General features: G+C 41.7%; 1 protein-coding gene across 1 annotated transcript; it reads left to right on the forward strand.

Moving 5' to 3' along the window:
* Window positions 1-431: 431 nt before the first annotated feature.
* Window positions 432-15,716, forward strand: alx4b (ALX homeobox 4b). The gene is made up of 4 exons (XM_029523666.1): window positions 432-778; window positions 8,828-8,842; window positions 14,698-14,806; window positions 15,396-15,716. The coding sequence occupies exons 1-4, from the start codon at window positions 432-434 to the stop codon at window positions 15,714-15,716; spliced, it is 792 nt and encodes a 263-aa protein (XP_029379526.1).
* The last annotated feature ends 7,006 nt before the right edge of the window (window positions 15,717-22,722 follow it).

Raw genomic sequence — 22,722 nt, forward strand, 5'->3', positions numbered from 1 at the left:
AGCGCAGGCTGGAGCTCGGTGTGGGCCTGTACTTCAGATGGATGTGGAGCCTGAAGGTCGGACTGCTGGCTGTGTTCGTGTATGTGTGTGTGAGAGGGTGTGTGTGTGTGTGAGAGGGTGTGTGTGTGTGTGTGTGTGTGTGTCAGATACACTGAAGGCTACTGAGGCGGCATCAGTTTGAGCAAGGCATTTTTCTCTTTACCCCGACAAACCTTCAGGGGGCTTTTAGCATTTGTTCAGTCTGCAGACTCTGGAAAACATCTGATTCATTTTTTAACCAGTCCCAGATGCGCCAGTGTGAGAGTGTGTGTGTGCAGGAGCGCGTCACTGTGCGTTTGTCAGTGCATGAGAATTTGTGGAGAATATCTGCTGTCTAGAGAAGGGGAGGGAGAGAAGAACCGTGTGGATTTTTTTTATATAACTTTTCAAGTATGAACGCAGATACGTGCGTCTCATACTGCGATATGACATCGATGGATTCATATTATAGCACGTCCACTGCGCAAGGTAGGGATCACCAGGCGAACCCGTTCAGGACTTTCCAGACCACTGAAACCAAATACAGCCCCACGTTCATCCCGGGTAAAGGGCAGCCTTACGGAGAGAAGTCCCGGAGCCCTTTCCAGTCGGAGTGCCAGTCGTTGGATGGCGCTGAGGAGGGCACCTTCAGCAAATACCAGCTCTTCATGCAGAGACCGACCTGCAAAACTCCGCCCGAAGGCAGCAAGCTGCACCAGGACAGCGGACACAACGGGACGCTCATCCCCTGCTATGGTGAGTGCGCACGGCTGAGGCACCGACGGCCCGCCGGTTAGACACAGAAAGAGAGAGAGAGGGAGAGAGAGAGAGAGAGAGAGAGAGAGAGAGAGAGAAAGAGAGAGAGGAGGGGGGGATCCGCAAGCAATGATGGAAATCCACGAAGAAAAGTCAAATGCATCATCTGAGAGTCATAAATGTGAGCGGAAAGAGCAGAGGAGAGGGAGGAAGCTGCATCACTCAGCCTCCTTCCATCACATTTCAACATCCATCCACGTTTCATTCAACTTTGTGGAGTTGGCGTTCATTAACTCGATACTCGGGAAGAAAACAAGCCATTTTCAGAAAATATATTCCACTGACTGTGTAAAGGACCGCGATCCCTTAGATTGACTGAACCTTTAAAATATCCGATCAAGTGTATAAATAATAATAATTATTCTTCCGAACTGAATATTTAACCAAAAAGGCAAAACCCGAGCCAGTTTAAAATATTTCTCAGGTGTCATTTTTTTTAAATAGGTGCGCTACAGTTTGAAAATTGGCATTTTTGTGTTTAACCTGTTGATTTAACGACATTAACAAGCTGCAAAATTGTAAGTTTTCAGTCTTTTTTTTTTTTTTTTTTTTTTTTTTTTAAACCACCACATCACTAAATTTACTTTTCCATCCAGCCCTGGTGAAACCGCACTGTCACACATCCCGCGGAGCTGCAGCTGCGGTCTTTTCCTATTTTTCGACATAAAAAAATCTCTCCGTCGCTCACAAATACAGGCTTGTCAGCAATTTTGAATTTTAATGCTCAAATATCAACCGCAGGTCACGGTGGCATCGAGGCAGCTCACACACGCACAAGGCTGTCGGTGGTTAAAAAAACGAAGAAAGTCTGATGGGTTGTTTTAAAACGTCTTCGAACATAACCTCAGTTATTTTCATTTCTTTTTTTTTTTTTCTTTCCTAAAATATTTTCAGCTTTCCATTCTTTACCGATGAATACAATAAGTGACACTCACAGCTGCTTCAGCAGTTACAGAAACATATTGAAGTGGACGGACCCAGTTTGTCCAAACTCCAAACAATACGCAGAGCAGAAATGAAAACATCAATTCGACAAGACGTTTTACATTTCAGAAACCTTGACATCCTGACAAATATAATTCATTGAACAGAAATATTCAGGGCCCACAGCTTTACGATGCCCTCAGACATTTTCTTGCTCTACAGATGTATATTAAGGCCGTTTAGGATAATCTATCCATTTTACTGTCCCTTTTATGAGGTGCGAGGACTTTGAAATGAAAATAAAACGCGTGTAACAACAAGTCGAAAGGACTTCAATGGGATCCATTAAAAAGATTATAATAATATAATACGGGTGTGTGAATTTGTTGTTTGTACTTGTGTATTGCAGAATATTTTTTTCATAAACTATATTTAAAATTATTCTTTGGTTTTGGCCCTTAGAGGCTATAGACACGTTGGCGCCTATACGGCCCTTTTTGCCAATCCAGATGTTTGTTATGATGTTACAGAAGAAAACATCTGTTATGATTATGGCTGAACTTTGATGCGCGTTGAACGCAACTGCGCAGCAACACAACTTTTAGAAATAGGTTTCAGTCCTTGTGCCGGGCTGTGCGGCAGCAGCCTCTTTAGTGCCGCTCACAAACCGAGAGTCAACACTGGGAAACATAAATTCAAATAGACTCAATCGTGTAAGTTGCTTAAACTCAAGTGCTGGGTGTATCGAATAAAACTGAGCGGCCCTGATTCTGCTGGGGGGGGGGGCACTTACGTCCAGGCCTGCAGTACAACTCATTTTTCTGCGCAGGAGCCAGCGCCGCACTTTGCCAGAATATATCCACACAATGCAAAGTGATCTGCTTTTCTGAGAAACAACTGGACTCGCTCTTGGGGGCTTTAAGGCTGTGGCTTTTTTTTTTTTTTTTTTTTATTTTTTTTTTTTTGTTTGTTAAACTTTGCGTTTGAGAGCAATGCCTCCAACAGACTGGAGCACCCCTGCATTGGAGTGAATTGATTTGGCAAGTGCATTGACAGACCCATTTAAACACCACTATTAAATGCAACATGCCTCCCGTGAGGAGAGCTCTGCAATGTTATTATTGAAAACGTTGCAGCCAGATGAAGGAACCATGGCTCTGGGGAGGATACTTTGGGATTTTGCCAAAGCCTCAGGCGTCAACAGGCTTGTGCTCTTATGTGTGGTCCTCAAAGGGAGATATATTGCTCAATGCTGACGCTTTATCTCAGTCATGATGACAAAAGTTTTCTCTTACCCAAAGGGAGTTTTGTGTGTGGCAACTTCTGCTACAAATGTAATACTGTTTACATAGCTAGGGGACATTTTGCATCTGGGTCATTCGGAGGGCATTAAGTGCAGAGCAGGGGTACACAAAATATATAAATACAATCATTGTGTGAAGGTGCATTCTAAAACTGAAGCAATGTTACTATTAAAGTTAGATAAAGGCGTAGATTTACCGCAGATTCCGTAAAAAAAACTGGAAACTATGAACTAATGAAACTAATGAAAATGACATTCACACTTTCAATTCAGGGCACTTTCAACCATTTTGGCAAGTTATTCTGTTAAAATCTCATTATTCCAGTGCCTCTAAATATGATCCAATTGTGGTAAAAGATGATTACATTTTAGGAGCTTGAGTGCGATTCTTAAATTTGCACATAGATGTTCTTTGACATTTTTAATGGTTAATCCACAAACTCTTACAGTAGCGTTTTTTAAGGTTTGGGTTGTTTTGCCTGGACTGAAATCATACCTAATCCAAAGCAGTTTCTTAAATATCATATGCTATTAAAATGCAGCATTATCTCTGACAGAGCAAACATATTTTTGCACAGTCGTACTTCATGGTGGAACATTTGCTCATTTAAGATCGTGCTAATCAGTGAGACTGTCCCACTGTGAGGACAGGGATGCAGTCGTCTACCTGCTCACACAGCCATGAATGAAATAAAACCCCTGGAGCTGATCGAGAGCTAAGGAATGCAGGTCAGCACTGCAGGAGAGGTCCACATTAATCTAAGGCAGATGTGCATTACTGGCTCCTATAGTTATTATTCATACTTCCCTAACATCAGATCTCCAAAGCTATGGAGAGTCCCTGAGATGACAAAGTGGAACTGGTTTACATAACCCTGTCTCAACAATACCTTGTACAAATAAGCAACGAGTCAGCAATGGACATTGAGACTGGGTAATGATTTGAGAGACTTGGGAGAAATGAGAAGGTTTCTGGGAAAGCTGCACACATGTGGGAATAACTGTTTACGCTGTGAACTGTGCAGCGTTGAGATTCACTTCGTGAATGCATTTCTTTTCTGATAATTTCAACAAATTTTCTTGCTTTTATTTTTACTTCATATTGACGAACAAAATCAATTGCACAGCTCTCTTTATCAGTTTGAGAGACTGGAAGTGGAGCTAAAGCTAAATCTGAGAAATCATGGTGTTTATAGGCTTGTGGTTCATGCCGAGGTTGGCGTCGGTATTCCTGATACGCAGTGGAAGTGTTTGAGGGAATAATAGTACTGGCTAAAAGCTGTTTGTGTCTCATCATCTTGGTCTGTGTCAAAATAACCCTTTAAAGCCAATTATGCATTTATAAAATACAGTTTTGTCAATTTTTGTATTTTGAAACAACCCCTCCTCCCCTCAGTGGGATTTTGAAGCATCCTGTGAGATATAAAACATTTTTCTCAGCATATGAAAACCAAAACAACCCCAAAAAAGTCCTGGCAGCATTTTAAAGGCATCCTGTCAAAATATAGTACTCTAAGTACACATTAAAAGGATCAGGGAAGTGATGTCACAAGATATGCATGTGCTGATGACTAACACATTGTGTCGATGTTAACAATAAGCAAATGCCAGAGTGACACCTGTGATCGTGCAGGCATGTGTCTGTGAAGAAGAATAAATTAGAATAAAGTAGAATGAGGGAATGCTTGGAAGGATGAATTCTTGACTTGTAAAAATGTAATGGCTCATATAAATGTGTGACTCGGGAGGTAGAGCAGCAACTATTTACCTGCCCTGAAAGGAAAAGCAAGTAGAGACACATTTAAGTCTGAGAATTTGCTTTCCTTCATGAGGTGTTGTTTCTTTTTTCCAGAGTTGGATTAAACTCCTTCTCATTTCTGCTGGCAGCTACTCCGGCATGCTTTGGCCTTCACCATCCTCCTCCTTAGTTACACAGGAAGGTAACTCCCCACCTGAGAGCTGCATGCAGGCCAGATTAAAGACATGATTTGGAAACTTCGACCCACTTGCCTTTACTTCCTTCATTCGTATCACCACACTATCAGCTAAATCTAAACCTCTGTCAGGCGTCTGGAATAATGCAAATGTGACCACAGAGGATTACAGTATGGCCAAGAAAGGGATCACTCCTTTTTACCTCAAAACTCACAAAAAATAAAGCCAATAAAGCAAACTACGTTATGACTAATGATGGAAACCACTGTGCAAAGCAGAGGTTCTTTTTCAGTTTCTCAGCTTGCTTTCAACAGAGAAACACAACCGATTCTATTACTATATAGTTCATATCAAATATATAGTATTTGAATAAAAGCCAGGGGTGGAGCATGGCCCAAATCATCATTGAGTAACACTGCCTGCACCACAACATGCCTTTATGTGGTTATGAAGAAGTGAAAATGTGATTTCAGTGTAATCCATAAAATAAAAATTTGACAGTGCATTTATTACATCAGCTATAATCACCAATTTAATTATCATGTGAAAAACTGTTGTTTTTTAACAAACCCGAACTTATGAGACAAAAAATAACTGCATCATTAAAGCTATTAAAATCACAACTTAACTTCATCTTGACTTCATGAGGTTAAAGCTATTTCTTGATATATGACAACATAATGTTGTGGTTATGCACAACTGTAAAAAAGCTTTACTATTTTATCAAGATGTTCTATGAGTGTTTTTAATAAGGAGAAAACCTGTGCGCTCCCTCAAAAAAAAAAAAAAAAAAAAAAAGAGAACCAACATTAAAATAATGACTGAAAAATCTCAACTATTTCTTTGGACTTTTGATATGAGACAGTGACAGCCACGGCCCAAGGTATTATGACAGTAGTGAGGTCACGATCATGTCAGTTCATCAGGAGCTGAGGCTGAGCAGAGACATTTTTTGGTTTCCCAGGGAATCTACATTCCTGCGTGAGCCGCTGACATAGATCTATGCTCAGGAACATCTGGGAGCCTCCCTTCCACTGAGGAAACAACAGCCGACATCAGGTCTCAGACTGGGCTGCGGGAAAGAATAATCCAGTCCAAAGCATGTCTGAGAACCAACAATCAAGCCAAAATGAATAGTCACCTGTGGACTGCCACAGCCAGTGGAATATTTGACTTTATTTGGCCCATAATGGTGTGATAAGTGGTGAGCCATTGTGGCAGACTGCGATCAGCTTTGAGCGTTTTCAGAGAACATTTTTGGAGCACTCTGTTTAAAAGCATTCCCTTCCCTATTTAGTGTTTGGTCATTAACCCTTCCCCAGGTTACTAATTTATAGTGTTTCTTTTATTTGGCTTCACTTGACCCTCCCCGTCCCATTCCATAAAAACTGAGAGGGTGCCCTGTTGCTTTACAACCAGTTAAATTACACTTTGATGTTTTCTCTCTGTTTTCAGCAGTGATTAAATTGCTGACCCTAGTAAACATCTGACCCCAGCTAACTGAAGAGGCCTGCGGCTTGTCACATAGTAACTCTGGCAAATTGCTGGATCAGCTGGCGATTTTTGGACCAGCCACTTACTGTATAGGTTGACGCACAGGGAAACGAGACTAATAAGTCAAAAACACATTCCCCTGAATGCTCAAAAAAAAAAAAAAAAAAAAAAAATCGAGCCAATGCAGTGGAATCTTGGCTCCCAAAAGAAAGCATTGTGTGATGGCTGTGTTCTCCAGAACAGTGTGCAGAAGAGACAGCTCAGCATGTGGGGATAAGCATGCAGCACACAGCGAAAAAATGTCTTTGGTGGCAGGGCTGTTCCAATCAGTGCATATTCCAGTGCAAATACTGAGAACTGCTTTTACGCTAAGCTAAGCTAATTGGCTGCTTGTGGTGGGTTTATATTTACTGCACACATGTGAAAATTCATCAAACTCTAGGTAAGAGAGGAAATAAGTGTGTTCCCCAAAATGTCAACAAATTCCAACTGCCAATGTAAATGTTGGCGACACAACTCTGTGCATCTGAAAGCCTCAAACAATTCCTCCCACCATCCCCTCATCTGTTCGCCCAGCTGCACCATTTGCCCAACAGGATATGTGCCTTGCTGAAGGGCATACTAGCATTTTCTCTAACAGATGCAAAATGGCAAACAGGAACCCAGAGTTGACCCATCTTACTTAACATTGCACCCACGCTCCTGCTCAGGGGCAGAATGAAAATAATGCACAGTGCTTGAGTTCAGGAGGCCGTTGCAGGGGTTAGTGATGTCAGAACATCTGCCAGCGTGGAGACTGTAAGAGGGTCTGACAGGTGGGCCACAGCAATATGAGGTCACGAACTCCAGCTGGGCGAGCTGTGTTGTTCCATTAGCATCTCGGTCGGGGCAGATCTGAGCCAGGGAACAGGGGAGGGCTGTTGCTGTTTTGAGAGACATCTCATTGAGACACTCTTGCCAAAGGCGTAGTAATCCATGAAAACAAACATGCTTGCTGTTGATAACCAACACCTAGCTTCATCACTCTAAAACCACTCCACCATCCAACCACTGCTGACAACACTCATTACAAAAATGCCACATAACGCTAAAATGCCTTCACATTAACACATAAAAATTAAGTTCACCATCCTCAACTTGATTTCCCTCAGCGATAAACATTGTTGGACTGAAGTAATGCGCAAATCTGTTTATGTGGGGGACACCATTATGTCCTGCTTTAGGACAATTATGTTTGGGACAGAGTCCTCCCCGTGCCCATACACAGGAAAGGCAAACAGAGAGCCTGACAGAGCACACTGTTCCCTCTGGCCCATAACCAGAGCCCTTTAGCTTATTTATTCACACGGCTGTTTGTTTATTGAAGGAGAAGGGACAGCTTTCTTCATCTCCGAAAAGGAAACAAAAAAGCTGGCGTGCGTCGACAGGAACAGAGCGAGGCCTGTCACAAAATGGACGCCCACGAAATTGAAAGTGACAAACACAATGTTGTTTACATCTGAGGGGGAAGGTTGTGGCGTAAGTGCGGTCGCCCCCGTACACAAGGTACGCCATATAAGCCGACGAGATGGAGCAGGTTTTGCGCGGCTCAGGTTTCAAGTGGCCTGATTGAGATGCAAGGGGGCAGGGCTGCGATGGTTGTGTCAGAGGTCACGCCAATGGGTAGTGACACACCTTTCAAACAGACAGACAAGACATTTCTTCTCGGAAACGCTTTGGCTTGCTGCACGCAGAGCAGGCCTTTGAACCTTAAAGTTAAACTTTACAGAGGTAGCTTGTAAGTAAACGTAGTTTCTTCAGGTTGATATTAAGCAATTATGAGCAGACACAAACACCAATGTTTTACTCAGCTACATTTTATAGAGCTTTTCATTCAAACTGCAGACCAATAACCAATTTATATATTATACGAATATGACATTATTACAATAAGACACTGATTTGTGTTCCATGCAGTGACAAAAAGGATATTCTTTTGCATGAATGGTGCACTTCAGCAAAAACAACTATAAAATCTCCATTATGTTTAAACCAAAGTCAGGCTTCATTTCTCGTGGCACAACTAGAGAACAATGCTCCTTGCAAAGCTCACACATACAGCCTTTACAGCATGTTAAAAAATGTGAAGATTTAAGAACAAGCTTAAAGTCCCTCAAGAGAGGCTGAAAGGGTCATACGTGGACTAGAAGGGTCTTTCTGATGAGAAAAGTAAACCACATGTAAAAAAACTTGTGGAGTGCTTCTCTAAAAGAGCAAAACATGATTGATCATCATATTTCATGCTTATCTTTTAATTAAATCTCTTCATTTCACATAAACAGGAAAGGACAATAGCAGCCTGACAGAGTCTGAGTTGCCCCCGAGTGTCGACCCTCCTGGGATGGAAGGCAGCTATTTGAACCTAAAGGAGGCCGGCGTGAAGGGACCGAGCGATCGGCCAGGCTCTGACCTTTCCAGCCCTCTCGACAAAAGTGAAGCCGAGAGCAACAAAGGCAAGAAGAGGCGTAATCGCACCACATTCACCAGCTACCAGCTCGAGGAGCTGGAAAAAGTTTTCCAGAAGACACACTACCCAGATGTTTATGCTCGTGAGCAGCTGGCACTGAGGACAGACTTGACAGAGGCCCGTGTACAGGTGAGGAGGGGAAAATAACACCAAACAGAAAACACAGACATAAGCCAACAAGTCCGTCAAATGAAATGAAAACTTTCTTTGTTTATTCAAACCCTCGAGAACCAGGCCCTCTAAGCCCTCTGAGCTGGATGGTCTCATTTCAAAGATAGTTAAAAACCACTGTTGAAAAACAAATCTGATCTATGACGTAACAATGCTATGGATATGGTTTGGCACAAACCCTACTTGGTAAAATTTTGTGAAAGAACATGACAGAAGTAAATGTGCGAAGGACAAGGTTTGGGGAACTTTGTCATCACGTTTACAAGAATAAAAATGGTGGAGAATCGGAAACAATCAAAGTAATTAAAAAACACGCACAACTGGTTTGAAACAGGAAACAAACTTTGTTGAAGTTTGACGTTTTGTCAACAGATGCATCCACTCTGACCTCCTCTCTACACAAATCGAAACTCTGTTTTGCTCCCATTGAAATGACTATAGCCTCCAGAGGGCTTTGTAACTTATGTTCAGGCACTTTCTGAAATGGCTGATGTTGTCGTTCCTTCTTTGGAGGACAGAACCCATGAGCTGTGAGCCATGCTGTATGACTGCAGTCATACAACCCTCGTCTATGTTTGCATGCTACAAATCACTCAGGGAGCTGAGAGAGAGGGCTGGGAGAGTTAAGACTGGCATGTTGACAAAGATTGTTCAGAACAGCAGACAGCAAGGCCTATTGTTCTCCATCTCTCTTTATGCTTGCCAGTTTTAGTTTGGAGTGGGATGGGTGGGACTAAGGGAATACACTGCACTTAGCTCTTACATGCTGCAGGCTCTGCATTAAGGTCAGAGGCCAAGGGTTTCTCCCCAGCACTATCAATGTTCAGACTGCTTCGCCACACAACTCTGGAGGCAGGAAGGGAAAACACATGGAAAAAAAAAAAAAAAAAAAAAAAAGAAGTCATCAAAGCTATTTGGCAAGGATATAAAAACACTTTGAGATGCCAGTTTCAATTTCCACACGTTGTCCAAGACATAGTCAGGGACAGAGAACCTGGCCTGGTCCTTGTGGTAGTACAGTAAAATAAGTACATTCATGTTGTGTTCACACAGACCCATCTTTTGCCCAGATGAATATAATTAACTCATCTGACAGGCACATAGCAGAGTCACTATGAGGTTTGACCCATACTTCTAAAATCAGACCCTAAAAATGCATGCAATCAAGACTAAACCCCACAATTTCAACTGAAGGTCTATCAAGACAAAGTCCAGGGATATCCAATTGTTGAATACCAAGGGGCACAAAGCTTGGCAAGCAACTAGAGAATCCTTTTCATCTCCAAAAAATCCAGAGTACAGATGTTTTCTGCCAAAATGCCAATGCCAAAGTTCCAAAGTTTCATCCACAGTTTGATGATGAACGTCTTCATAAACTCAGCTGCAGTCTTCCATAATCACATCTGCGACTTCGGCTGCCGCTATTTTATTTAGCACAATTAGGTCCCGGCTTCAGACTTGAACTTCACCATGCTGCCCGCTTTTTATGGAGGAGGCGGCTGTGTGTGAGTGACTGCTCAGGCAGTCTATCAATTGCTGTGGTCCTGGATGACAGAGATGAGGTGAGACGGCGGGACTTCAAAGCAGCTTTTGGAGTTGTGCACTCTGCCCTCCCTCTCTCCCTCTTCCTCTCTCTCTGCCTGCTGGCTCTGGAGCATAAATAAAGCTCTTTAATGGCTCTGTAAGCTGCCTTTTGCTGTCAACGTCTTTAGCAATTACTGTATCACCGCCAAGCACTTTGAGCTCCAAGAGCACTGAACCACCTTCTTTGCAGATGTCTGCTTGATAAAATAAACAAGACTAGAAAGTGTTTGCAGTTGGTAAATATACTCTTGGGTGTCACAATCACTGTGTAGAATGAGTTATTGTTATTCATCTTGAAAAATTATTTTTGAATAAACATTCCAGTTAATTGTGATTCTGTTTGTGCGAGGACACTGCAGACCTTCCTGTCCAACAAACCTAGAAGCTTATAAGATGGGGAATCTTAGACCTGGAGCAGCAAAGGACACATGTGACTTCATAATGTTCCCTGAATGATCTCTCTGCCAAACTATTTGGCTTGGGTCTCATTCTGACTGCCGCTCAAAAGCAGAGCTACAGAAAACCGTCTGTGAAACATGACACACTCAGTACCCAGAAACCATGACGAGGGGCAGATATGTTTTTATTATTTACTCATGTTTTAAAAAATTCTAGCAAGTTTTTGAGAGCTGATGTTAAAAGCCATTTGTTATTGACAGGCCTTTAATCTTGTATATAACATCATATGTAAATGTGTATGTTTTCTGTGTGTATCCTGTGTGTGTGTGTGTGTGTGTGTGTGTGTGTGTGTGTGTGTGTGTGTGCCTGTTCTTGTCTGCACGCCTATGAAAGGTCAGAGGGGTTAGCTGCGGAAAGCCAAGGGCTTAGGCGTCAGGAAATTAAACATGAAATGAAAACAAGCTCCAGTTTGAACATTCTCCCATCTCACTTTCCAATATCCCCACTTCCCCTCACGGACTTAAAAGGAAAGAGGGAGGAGAGAGACATGGAGAGAGGGGTTGACGGCGGGGAGAGGAGAGGCTGATTTCAGCAGACGGAAGAGATTAAGATGAGTAGAGGAGGAAAGTGGAATCATCCTTATCTATCACAATTTAGGGGACTGCTCTGTGCGGCAACAACTTTAAAAAATGTTTAATTTTGTTCACAAGATTTAATTGGGAAAACGATGAAAAATGAAATTTTCAGGAAAATGCTCTCAATGTATTATTCGTGCAAACCAAGGCCAAAAATTTTCATAACGTTCAAGAAAGTGAAACTCGACCTGTGAGCGTGTTTCATGCTTATCTTTTGTGTTGAGGATTATATCTGCAAACCTGTGATGTTCTGAACTCACGGAGCAAAAAACCCCACTGAAATAAAGACATGACAATCCTTAGGCAATAATAAACGCAGAGTCCTCAGGGAAATATGACACAGACTGCACTCCCTCCTGCAAACACATGATATAATTCAAAGGGCAACAACCCTTCACCTTGACATTGGGGTTCAGCCACAAGCAAAGATATCGTTTTACTGCTTTGCGAGAATGAGCTGTACTCTAATCTCGCCAGCTGACCTGAGGAATGTCAAGAGTCAGACGACATTACTTTGCGTCAGCTTCATGCAAAAACAAAGGTGACAGTTACATGTACCAAAAGAGGCCATACATGGTCCTCTCCTTGAAATTACACTAACAGGTTGTTTTGCCTTGTGTGGAAAGTGGAAAGCTTTACCTCATGCGATAAAAACATTTGAAGAAAATAGGAATTTGAACATGATAATCATTTACATAGTGACTTTGTGGCTTTTACATCTTGGTGTGACACGGCTCACGTTTGTCACCAGACTATTGTCGTTAAGTTGACAGGGAGAAATGGTCAGAGGGACACAGATGTGAAGGGGGATTTGAAGAGGTTGACTGAGGGGAAATTGCATGTCAAGGACTGTGAAAACCACAAGCTGATTGGGCTGGGAATCAACCCACAATCCAAGTTCAAACCCCTGGATCGCTCGCTTCTCTTTGAAGAAGTTTCCCTCTTGCCTCTTGGGAGGATAAAATTCAGACAACCAACAAATAGATACAGATAAACATGTGGAGAGTCCCAGTACCCCCCTCTGCTCGTCTATTCTCTTGCAAGGAGATGTGAGAAAATGCTCTTAGAAAAAAAACAAATCAACTCAAGTTAACACTGATTACACTGACGGGAACACAGACTCCTAGTTAGAAAAGGAGAAAAGAAATGCTCTTGCAGAAAAATAAAAGCGTAATTGATATTAACTACTGCCCCCCCACCCCATCTCCAAAATCAGTATCCAGGTGTTAAACAGCAGTGGTATTTGCAATGATTTTTCAATATACCACATGTTGCATTTAGTGACGCTGGCTCTAAAAGGATCTTTGCACGAGCAAAGCAAGAGCTAAAAATCTATTTACCATTCATTTGAAACTTATTTTCCAGTTAATATATTTAAACTGTCAAATGAAAGTGAAAATCACAGTGAAAATCACCATCACAACGTCAGGAGGTGATAAGTTCAACTGTCTCTTTATGTCTACCTGACAGTCCAAACGCCAAAGAGATTGAAATGACTTTGATAAAAGACTAAATCAATCAACAAAAATTCTTATCTGGGACCAGCAGGGGCGTATGACTAATGAGGTTTGGCAACATTTTTCATCCCTAAAAAAAGTTTAACAGTGTAACAGTGTGTTCACGTTCTGCAATTTTTTCCAACTATAATCTACATAAAACAAGAACACGATGGCATGTAAGTACATTTTCATAGCTGATAGGACTTGTTCATATTTGACCAACTGTCATATGAAGATGTGAAAGTTAACGTAGAATTGAAGGAATTGAACGACAACTGCACACTTATAACGTTTCAAAGCTGCAAAGTGGCGACAATATTGTGGTGACGTGAAACTGGTCATTTTTCACTACTGCTCATTTTTATAAGTCTAATCAGTAACAGCAGGTACAGCACACAGCACCCTCTGTCCGTTGATACACATGAGAGGAGCCCCCCCCCCCAAAAAAAAAAAAAAAAACCCTGAGAGAGAGCAGAGCTCGGTTCTCACTTGCAGGATGTAGTTGTTTTGTGTGCAGAGCAGAAATAACAGTAGTTTGGAGGGTATCTTGGATTACTGCGGGCAACGCAGTGACAGTTAATAAAAAAGGGGTTCATTAAAAACTATTCCTATGCATTTCAATCATGCTGTAAAAATAAACTGAAAGCACACTCTCATAACTGTCTGTCATCCATCAGTCCTGCTCTCCTCCTGTGCCTTCCACCGTTAAGGAGAAGCAGCAAAAGTAGCCTGCGCTTGATCTGTCAGCAGGCCCTGAAAACACACCCTTTCTGCAAAGTAGCATGTCACTTAATCTCAAGAGAACAAATTACCCAGAAAATCCTACTTCATATGGCACGTACAATATTTAATAAGCCCGAAGACGGAGCCAAAAAAGCATATTCTTGGTCAGAAGTTTAACTTTTGTTTCACGGATTATACAGAGGGATTCCCCACTGTAACCTAGCTCGCTGACATGTGAGGGAGAGCACACCTTTCCCAGAGTGATTTATGAATGGCTACAGGCCCAGATGTGGATCTGTCGACGCTGGCAGCCTGAAGGGAGGCAGACGCCTGTGTATCAAAGGGAGGAGCTGAAACGTGTAGCACCAGGGGAGACTCACCATTTTTACATCAATAGCTCTGTGTGGACAGCACTTTAAAGACACGTCAGGTCTTAAAATCTGGGTCTGCACTTTCATGTGCTGCAGAATTTATTTGCTTCACTATCTTCACTTTATGTGGTTCGGTTTCTTACTCAGTTTCTTAAAAAAAAAAAAAAGTACTGGGGGCTCTACAGTATGCGCTTTGGGAGCTATAAGGCATATTTGTGATAAAATGACAGATGAGTTTAATTTGGTAGTTGGTATTTTACATTTTGAGTTATTTTTCTGATTGACTGTTTTTGCTACAGGTGTGGTTTCAGAATCGCAGAGCTAAGTGGAGGAAGAGGGAGCGCTTTGGCCAGATGCAACAGGTCCGGACTCACTTCTCCACTGCTTACGAGCTGCCTCTGCTGACTCGACCTGAGAACTACGCACAGGTAAAAACACTCCACCAAAAGCCAAATCCATTCTGAATACTGATTCTATGTGGCTTTTTAGCGTTCAGTGTGTTCACACTAGATATGAAACAAAACAGACTGCAGATGAAATGCAGCCAATTTTTCCAAGTTTTCTGTACATGGACACCATTATCCCACAATGCACTGGTCAAAGGAAATGGTTGGGAGAATGCTCCAGGAAAAGTCTTGGAAAACAAACAAAAAAAGAAAAAAAAAAACAAAAAACAAAAACATTCACTCTTAGGAAAAACATTTTGATGTATTTTTGTGAAGCTTAATTGGCAGTAGCTTTAAAAAGACCAATTTTGATTCACATCCAATATCACATATACTCATATATACATATACTATATCCTGCTCCCTGTAGTTGTAGTTGTAGTTATTTTTTTTCCCCTTAATAACAGCTAGAATACACTAATACACTGGGACACTTAGATACTGCATAGAATTAGTCTATAAGATGGATTTGGGACTTGAACTTGAATGTTATTGTTCACAGGTACATGTGGTTCTATGTCATGTTCATCCTGAACTACATTATAGTCATAATGCTGCTCTTATTTTCCAGATCCAGAACCCTTCATGGATCGGGAGCAGCAGCGGTGCGTCCCCAGTGCCGGGCTGTGTGGTGCCCTGTGACTCTGTCCCATCATGCATGCCCCCTCACCCTCATGGTCCCGGAGGCGTCTCTGACTTCCTGGGTGTTCCCAGTCCAGGGAGCAGCCACATGGGACAGACACATATGGGCAGCCTGTTTGGGGGTCCCGGGATGGGCGGGGGAATCAATGGCTATGATCTTAATGTTGATCCAGACCGCAAGTCCTCCAGCATAGCTGCGCTGCGTATGAAGGCCAAGGAACACAGCGCAGCCATCTCTTGGGCTACATGATGTCCCAGCCCAGTTTCACCCTGCCCCCAAAGGGCCCCCTTCTCTGAAGCAGCCATCAGTGAACGTTGTGGGGGAGGAGGGACTTTTCCTGAGAGCACTAATGATAACACAGGTCAAATGAACAGAGAGAGACTGTGGAGATAACAGGCCATTACAGCGACTAAAGCAACCAAGATAACAACTGTGACTGTGACAATCAGCAGATGCTGAAATTGAGAGAAAAAGAGAGGTGTGATTTAGGCGTTGTGCTCATTTTTGATTCCTCGATCTCTCAGGTCTCATTAAACTAGGGAGTTTATTCTCTGATAAACTGGGAATCATTCACATTGGTGATCGATTTCAGTAAAATAAGCAATATCGTAATTCACAAAATACCTTCATAGAAAACAGGAATTCATTGCCAACGCCAACCATATCATCCAGTACTTTCCCTTGGAGAATTAAGCTTGAGTGACATTATTTACTTGCCTTAGTAATTTCAGCCCAACTCCTATTTTTTCGCAACAGCCACTTAACTACTCACTTTTGTAAGTTCAATATTTACATTTGCAAGGCTACTTGAAGACCATATAGAGATGCAGACCATACGGTGTCTTTTCAGTCATTTCCCAGTGCACAATATCCTTTAAAACAAAAAGCATAATTAATTTTGTCCCAGCCTGCAGAGTGCAGTTTATGTTCCTGCAGAAACAGAGGTTGAACGCAAAAGGTGAACAGTCTAATTGAGCAAAAGCAGACATGGTCTGTGCCAGTTTAGTCTGGGAGCAGGACAGGCATTGGATTGGCAGCAATGTCAAGGCAACTTGTAATTTCCTCCCACAGGGCTGCCTTTGCAGGTTCGCCTGCTAGGCTCAGGCCTCAGGTTACAGGAAACAGTGTGTCCACTGGCAGACGAGGCGCAACGATGCACAGCAGTAGCCATCAACACCAACTAAGCATGCCAGCTTCAATCATCCACCAACAGGAATGACACACTGAATTAGCGTGAAAGTCCTGGCTACAAGCACCACAGTACATCGGAGCGTACATGGTGAGGACACACCGCACGCAAGCTGCAATAATGAATTTGTCACTCGGACATGGACTCAGCAGCAACGACTCTTGGGTTTGCAGCTTGCTCGCAGAATCGGTCACATGCCGGAATGTAGGCCGAGTCAGTGGCCTTAATCACCCTGAGCAGTATTCGGTAATGTTTAGGTAATGTGATGACATTATAGCTGGACCACAGGAATGTTCTGAGTATGTCCAGTGATTGCAAGGGTGTCTGTGTGTGCTACTCCGCTGGAATAAGCTTGTCACCAGAGATGGCTACAGGCGGAGGTTAGAGGCAGGTTTCATTCATTTTTTGGCTGATCCCTCTTCGACACCCGCTGGGCTGCATATCCGTTTTCTTTCCTGTGTACATAACGGCAATAAAATCTAGCCCTGCTCTTCATAGCTGTTTGATCATTGCAACATATGAGTGCCCATTACAGCCCTCCTACTTGACAGTAGCGCTACAATTAACAGTTATTTATAGTATTGATTGATTTATATATTTTCATGATTATTCAAGATGATTAATCCTTAAATGCCAGTAAATAGAGAAAAATCACGAATTCTCATAATGACAGTTTCATAAACTCAAAATGAAACCGAAGGATTTTCATTTTTAAATGTAGAGATAAAAACGTCTAAAAACTCCTCCAGGCAACCAGAAAACAAGTGACAATATGGCAATACTTGGATTTGTGCTCCTGCTGATACTCAGTTTCACACAGAGCGTTTTGGCTGTAACCAAACAAATGGCAGTGATCAAAAAACACAAAAACTTTTAAAAATGAATCCCTGACGCCTCAGTTATGGAGGATCAGTTTGAATTAACGTAGATTTTGTTGGAAGTGAACACCAAAAACAAAAACGTCATCAAACCGTCAAGATAAAAACAAGATGCGGTTTTAAACAAATTTATGCGCAGCAGCATGTGACTGAATTCTTACTTTGTTGAGATGATTGTGTCTTTTCCTCCTCACTGGTCCTCCCCGAGTGCTCCACTCCTCTGCAGCTCCGTCCATGTTGATACTACTGAAATAAAGCGATTGAAATCCATGGTTATAATGTCGTATTGTGTGAATGCGAACAACGTAAACAGTGTTGTTCTTCTGCTTGTACATTTGTTTTTGCTTATTTGTCAAATAAAGAGATAAACCAATGAAGTATTACGGTAATATTGCAGAGAAGTGTAAAATTATGTTATGTTATTCCGAAGAATTGATCTGGACTTTCACTGAGGTTAAAATTGCTTTGTAATTTTCTTGTTGTTTCAAGCAGCTTTTTCTATATTAATCATGTATTTCTACTTCTGATTGTGACTTTACATAATGTGCCTTTGCAATAAGTTATTGCGCTTATAGTGTTGGAGAAGGTTTTCTTTTTTTGTTTGCTTTGGTTTTTTTTTTTTTTTTTTTTTTTTTTTGGGGATTTGTTGTTTCAAATCATCCAGGGGGACAGTAGTGTCTTCACTAAATCCAGAGGAGTCCCCATCCATAATTAACACCTTGAACAGCACCAACGAAACCTGTTTAAGGTGCGGGGACATTTGTTTGTACAGAAGTGCCTTGCTGTTTTTGTTTATGATGGTTTATAATTGACTTTGAAATAAATGACCCTCCAATGGTTAAATGAATTTGAATACAGACGGTTCTTTCTCTTTATTCTCTTTATTTAACCGATAAATTCCAACACGACGTTGATAACTCGGTTAGTTATCATCGCTCCTCAAAGGTTTCTTTATCTGTTCATTTTGGGCTGAATTGGAAAAAAGGAGATTTTATGTTATTTATATTTCAGGATTATTAGGTTGTTTGTCTCGGATTAAATCAGATTAAACACCCACACAAATTCTGAAGCACACCTATATTATACTTCCAATATAAAATATTTCCTATGCAGTGAGTAATAGATATTTGATATTTTCTGACATTTGGACACACCATTACTAAAAAGTGTATTGCAACACCACCTAATTTTTCACAGTTGTACAAAGCGTTACATTTCATTCAGTGATTGCGCAGAGAAAACATATGCATGCCATGTACACTAGTTTCTTTGTTCCATTACATGCTTTAAAAAAATTCACACTCACATTTGACACTCAAAATAAACAGTGGACGGTAAATCTCGTATGCTACATACTGAAATGGTTTTTAGACACAGCACACAATGTACTGCTGCTCCAGTTCAAAAAACAGTTAGCAACTCATAAGCCACTGTGAAACCAATATGTGTAGTTTTAGCACTTCAGCATTTGACCTGAATGAGCAAACAAGATATAATGTGTTAAACAGTGAGCTCTAGAGGAAACGTAGGCACTTTTTATTATCTTTGGATAGAACCGGTCTCGCCGTTTCCCCTTTATTCAGTCTTTGTGTTAAGTCAAGTTAACGGCTGCAGGCTGTAGCTTCGTATTTAATGGACAGATGTGAGAATGGTATCAATTTACTAATAAGCATGTTCGGTGAACGCTAAAGTTTTCTTTGAATGAATAATAACAAATGATGGACTCTCCAAAGTCATGTTTTACACTTCCCTGGTGTGACATTTTTCTATCATAAGCTTGCCACAGGTCGGTAACACAATGGTTGCGTGGTGGTATTGTGTTGCTAAAAAAGTTAAAACACCAGCAGTGAAGAAGGCCAGGACAGGTGGAGCCTGTGTTGGCATAGGCTGATGTTGGGGACTGTAATATTGTGACATCATAAAATGACCCTATTCCAAGTGGCTTGTTTTAAGGCTTTAAGACTTTCTGACTATGACTGCATGGATTGAGTGGCCTGAGCCGTTCACTGTGTTTATAAAGTACCAAGAGCTGCTTTAAAATAGGATAAGTAAGGAAAATCTCACTTTCTACCAAGTGAGACCTGAAAAAAGAAAATGCTATACTGTGTATTGCATGGTTAGTGATGTACACAAAACTTCACATAAAATAAATTACCAGAATAAGATCCGCCCACACACGAAGCTTTTTTTTTGCATGAAGGTCTTTGCCTTCATGCAAAAAAATGAACGGCCAAATTACAAGAACTATTTTATGCATCACTAACGCAAGATCAATGAGTGTGTGTGTGTGTGTGTGTGTGTGGGTTTTGAGGAGTTAAACATGGATGATATGTGATCCTATTCTTTTTTCGCATCAGCAGCTTCCAGATGGGATGCTGTGCCCGAGCCATTAGGCCCAAAGTTAAGCCTAATAGTCTCAATGGGCCTTAAATACCTCCAGGTGGTCTTTGGCTGACAGTGTCGCTATGGTCGGGGTGAGAGAAAGCTGTCATGCAATACAGTATGCAACATCATTTTACACAGATGTTCTTTGTTTTTAACAATATGAGGTCAATCATGAACCAAAACAGTCTTCAGAAAAACATTATCATAAGTGCATCAAAAAACTCTTTCCTACACAGCAATAACTGCCAGTAATCAGTCCAGCCTTTATTTCAAACTTTGTGCGGAATATCATCTACAGAAGGCCCAATCACTCAGGACAAGTCTCTCACGTAAGACAAAGGGAAAGCATGTTCAGGAGAGAGAGAAAAAAAAAAGATACCGTATGCCAGTTCACATCTTGGCATTGCTGTGGTCTTTGCCCTGCAAAGAATGTTGGAGCGCTCCCATCTCTGCTAGCTCCCAGCAACAACTGCTGTCTTTTCCACAGTTGTGCAAGAGTTTAAGTGGAGTGCTCTGATCGCACGAGAATGTGAAAACCAAAGAGAAGCCTGCTGTCACCCACTAAAGCTTCCAGCTCCACTTGAGAAACTGGAGATCATCAATGCTGCTGCAGTGGAAGGGCAGAGGAGGACCTGCTTTCACACAGGCCTGTATATGTCAGATGAAACACTTAACATGGAACAGCCATCTCATCTTTTATAGCGGCCTTTGGCCTTTACTTGGTAATCACGGTACAAACAATAAACTTATATATAAGTTTTACAATCCTCTTACAATGCAGTGTTCTTTTATTTTATTAACGGCAAACAACAGTAGTTTGCTCTGCCAATGCTTTCTGATTTCTGTGGTTTGTCTGTGGTTTTCAACTGGTTCCTCTGAAAGAAGTACAGTAACAGTCACATCTGTCAGCGTCACAAACACAACCTTTTACTTTTTTGAAAAGGTTAAATCATTTCCTTAAAATAGCTCGGCCTCTGTAGTTTTTCGTGGTTGTTAATCTAACAGGAAATAATATGCATCTGTTGAGGTCGATGGACACTTCAGATTCAGGAGGAAATATCCTGGTGAATATTTAATGCAGCAGGACAGTGACATGTGGGGGGGTTCAGTGAAAATACAGCGCAGTTCATAATTGTGATGACGTAACAACTTGAGCACGCCACTTATGACCTCTCTGAGACCATCTTCCTAAAGTACAGCGATGAAAATCAAAAACCTAATTGATAAAATAGAGCGCTAGTTAAAGTGGCAAAGAGTCGCTGCACTTCCCATCTGTCTCGAACACAGGTATATGAGATAAATAAACACTTCCGAGGAGAAAGAAGAGCAGCCCACTGTGCCCCGAACAGCACTCATTAAACCTAATAGGTTACGCTGGTCCAGCCAGGCTCCACTGACACCCTTAATAGAAGCCTGCATGGTTAAGGGACCATGAAGACCATTAGGGCACTTCAAAGTTCACTCCAGTACATTAGGGCCTTGCTGATATGGCAAAAAGGGGACAGATCCAATTCCTCACTCACTATTTTATTTTTCCATCAGTTGACTTGTCAATCAGACTGCTCCATAAACAAGTGGATGCTTGAGCAGCTCATTAAGGACATCATTAGCAAGGCCAAGGCTGTAAATCAGCGCTTATATCAACTTTCAGCAAAAGAAAAAGAAAAAAAAATCTTCTGGGTTCTTACCTTTTAGTGGTGACACTTTAGCTTACAGTGTTAAATGATCCCATTGGTTTAAAAATAAAACCTGCAGCTTTTACACTGTAAACGAAATTTCTCAACTCTCTTTTGGACCAATGAAAGATTCCCATGAACTACATAAGACTGTAGCCAAAGGAAAATGAGGCGCACACTGACCAGTAAAAAAAAAAAAAAAAAAAGGAGTGAGTTTTTACTCAGATATGTAAATTCACAGAGGCCATGTTTGCTGCTGTGAAACCAAAGTCTACCTCATTCAGAAACCTACAAGCAACATGCTGTTGTAAATCAAAAGGGCCAGCAGAAGCTTGATATATTGATGCTGTCCTAAGGGGCATTAAAGGCAGAGCAGCCTCCTGCAGCGCGCCATAAGTCAGCACCACATCTCCTCAGCACAGCTTTGTGGAGAGGAGCAGGCGGCTGAGGAGGAAAGAACACAACATACATCACTTTATCCAGTAAAACGTCCCTCATTACAAGTTCTCTATGCCAGTAAACAGTGCAGCTTTTGACACACATAAGAAACCAATCCTAAACAGCATGAATGCACCACTGATCTAAAAGTAGTGACATCTGTTTTTAGCAAGTTTTGCCAACAAAGTCAGGCCAGAAAACAGATAAAAGCATGAATAAGACACAAGATGGGGCTGTCTGGGATAAAGATGTTATTCAAGTAGTACTTGTTGGACTGGATGGGTATGTTAGTTTGCCCGTGCTCAGGATCCAACAGGCCATTGTGTGAGTTACAGAAAGTGGAGGACTTGACATGAGGTTAAGATCAGAGAGGAGGTTTACTGAGAGAGGAACATGGGTACCTCACTTCTCTAAGTGCCCTCTAATGGAGCCTCCATCTGGGCCTCGGCCAAAACCTGTTTGGGAGTTATAAGATGGCTTCATTGCAAGTAAGAATATGTGGGACATTTATTAAACTTTGCAGGATAAGTGGTCCTCTCCTTCTCCACATTATTGTGACAGACCAGCCCTAGAACTCCAAATCATTCCCTACTATACCAGACCATAAGGAAACAATATGATTTAGCCGAATAAATTATTAGATGAACCATTATTGAATATTACCTTGAACTTGGCACGGCCTGTATTTT

The sequence above is a fragment of the Echeneis naucrates genome, chromosome 16 (assembly GCF_900963305.1).
Source record: "Echeneis naucrates chromosome 16, fEcheNa1.1, whole genome shotgun sequence".
Classification (NCBI taxonomy): Eukaryota; Metazoa; Chordata; class Actinopteri; order Carangiformes; family Echeneidae; genus Echeneis; species Echeneis naucrates.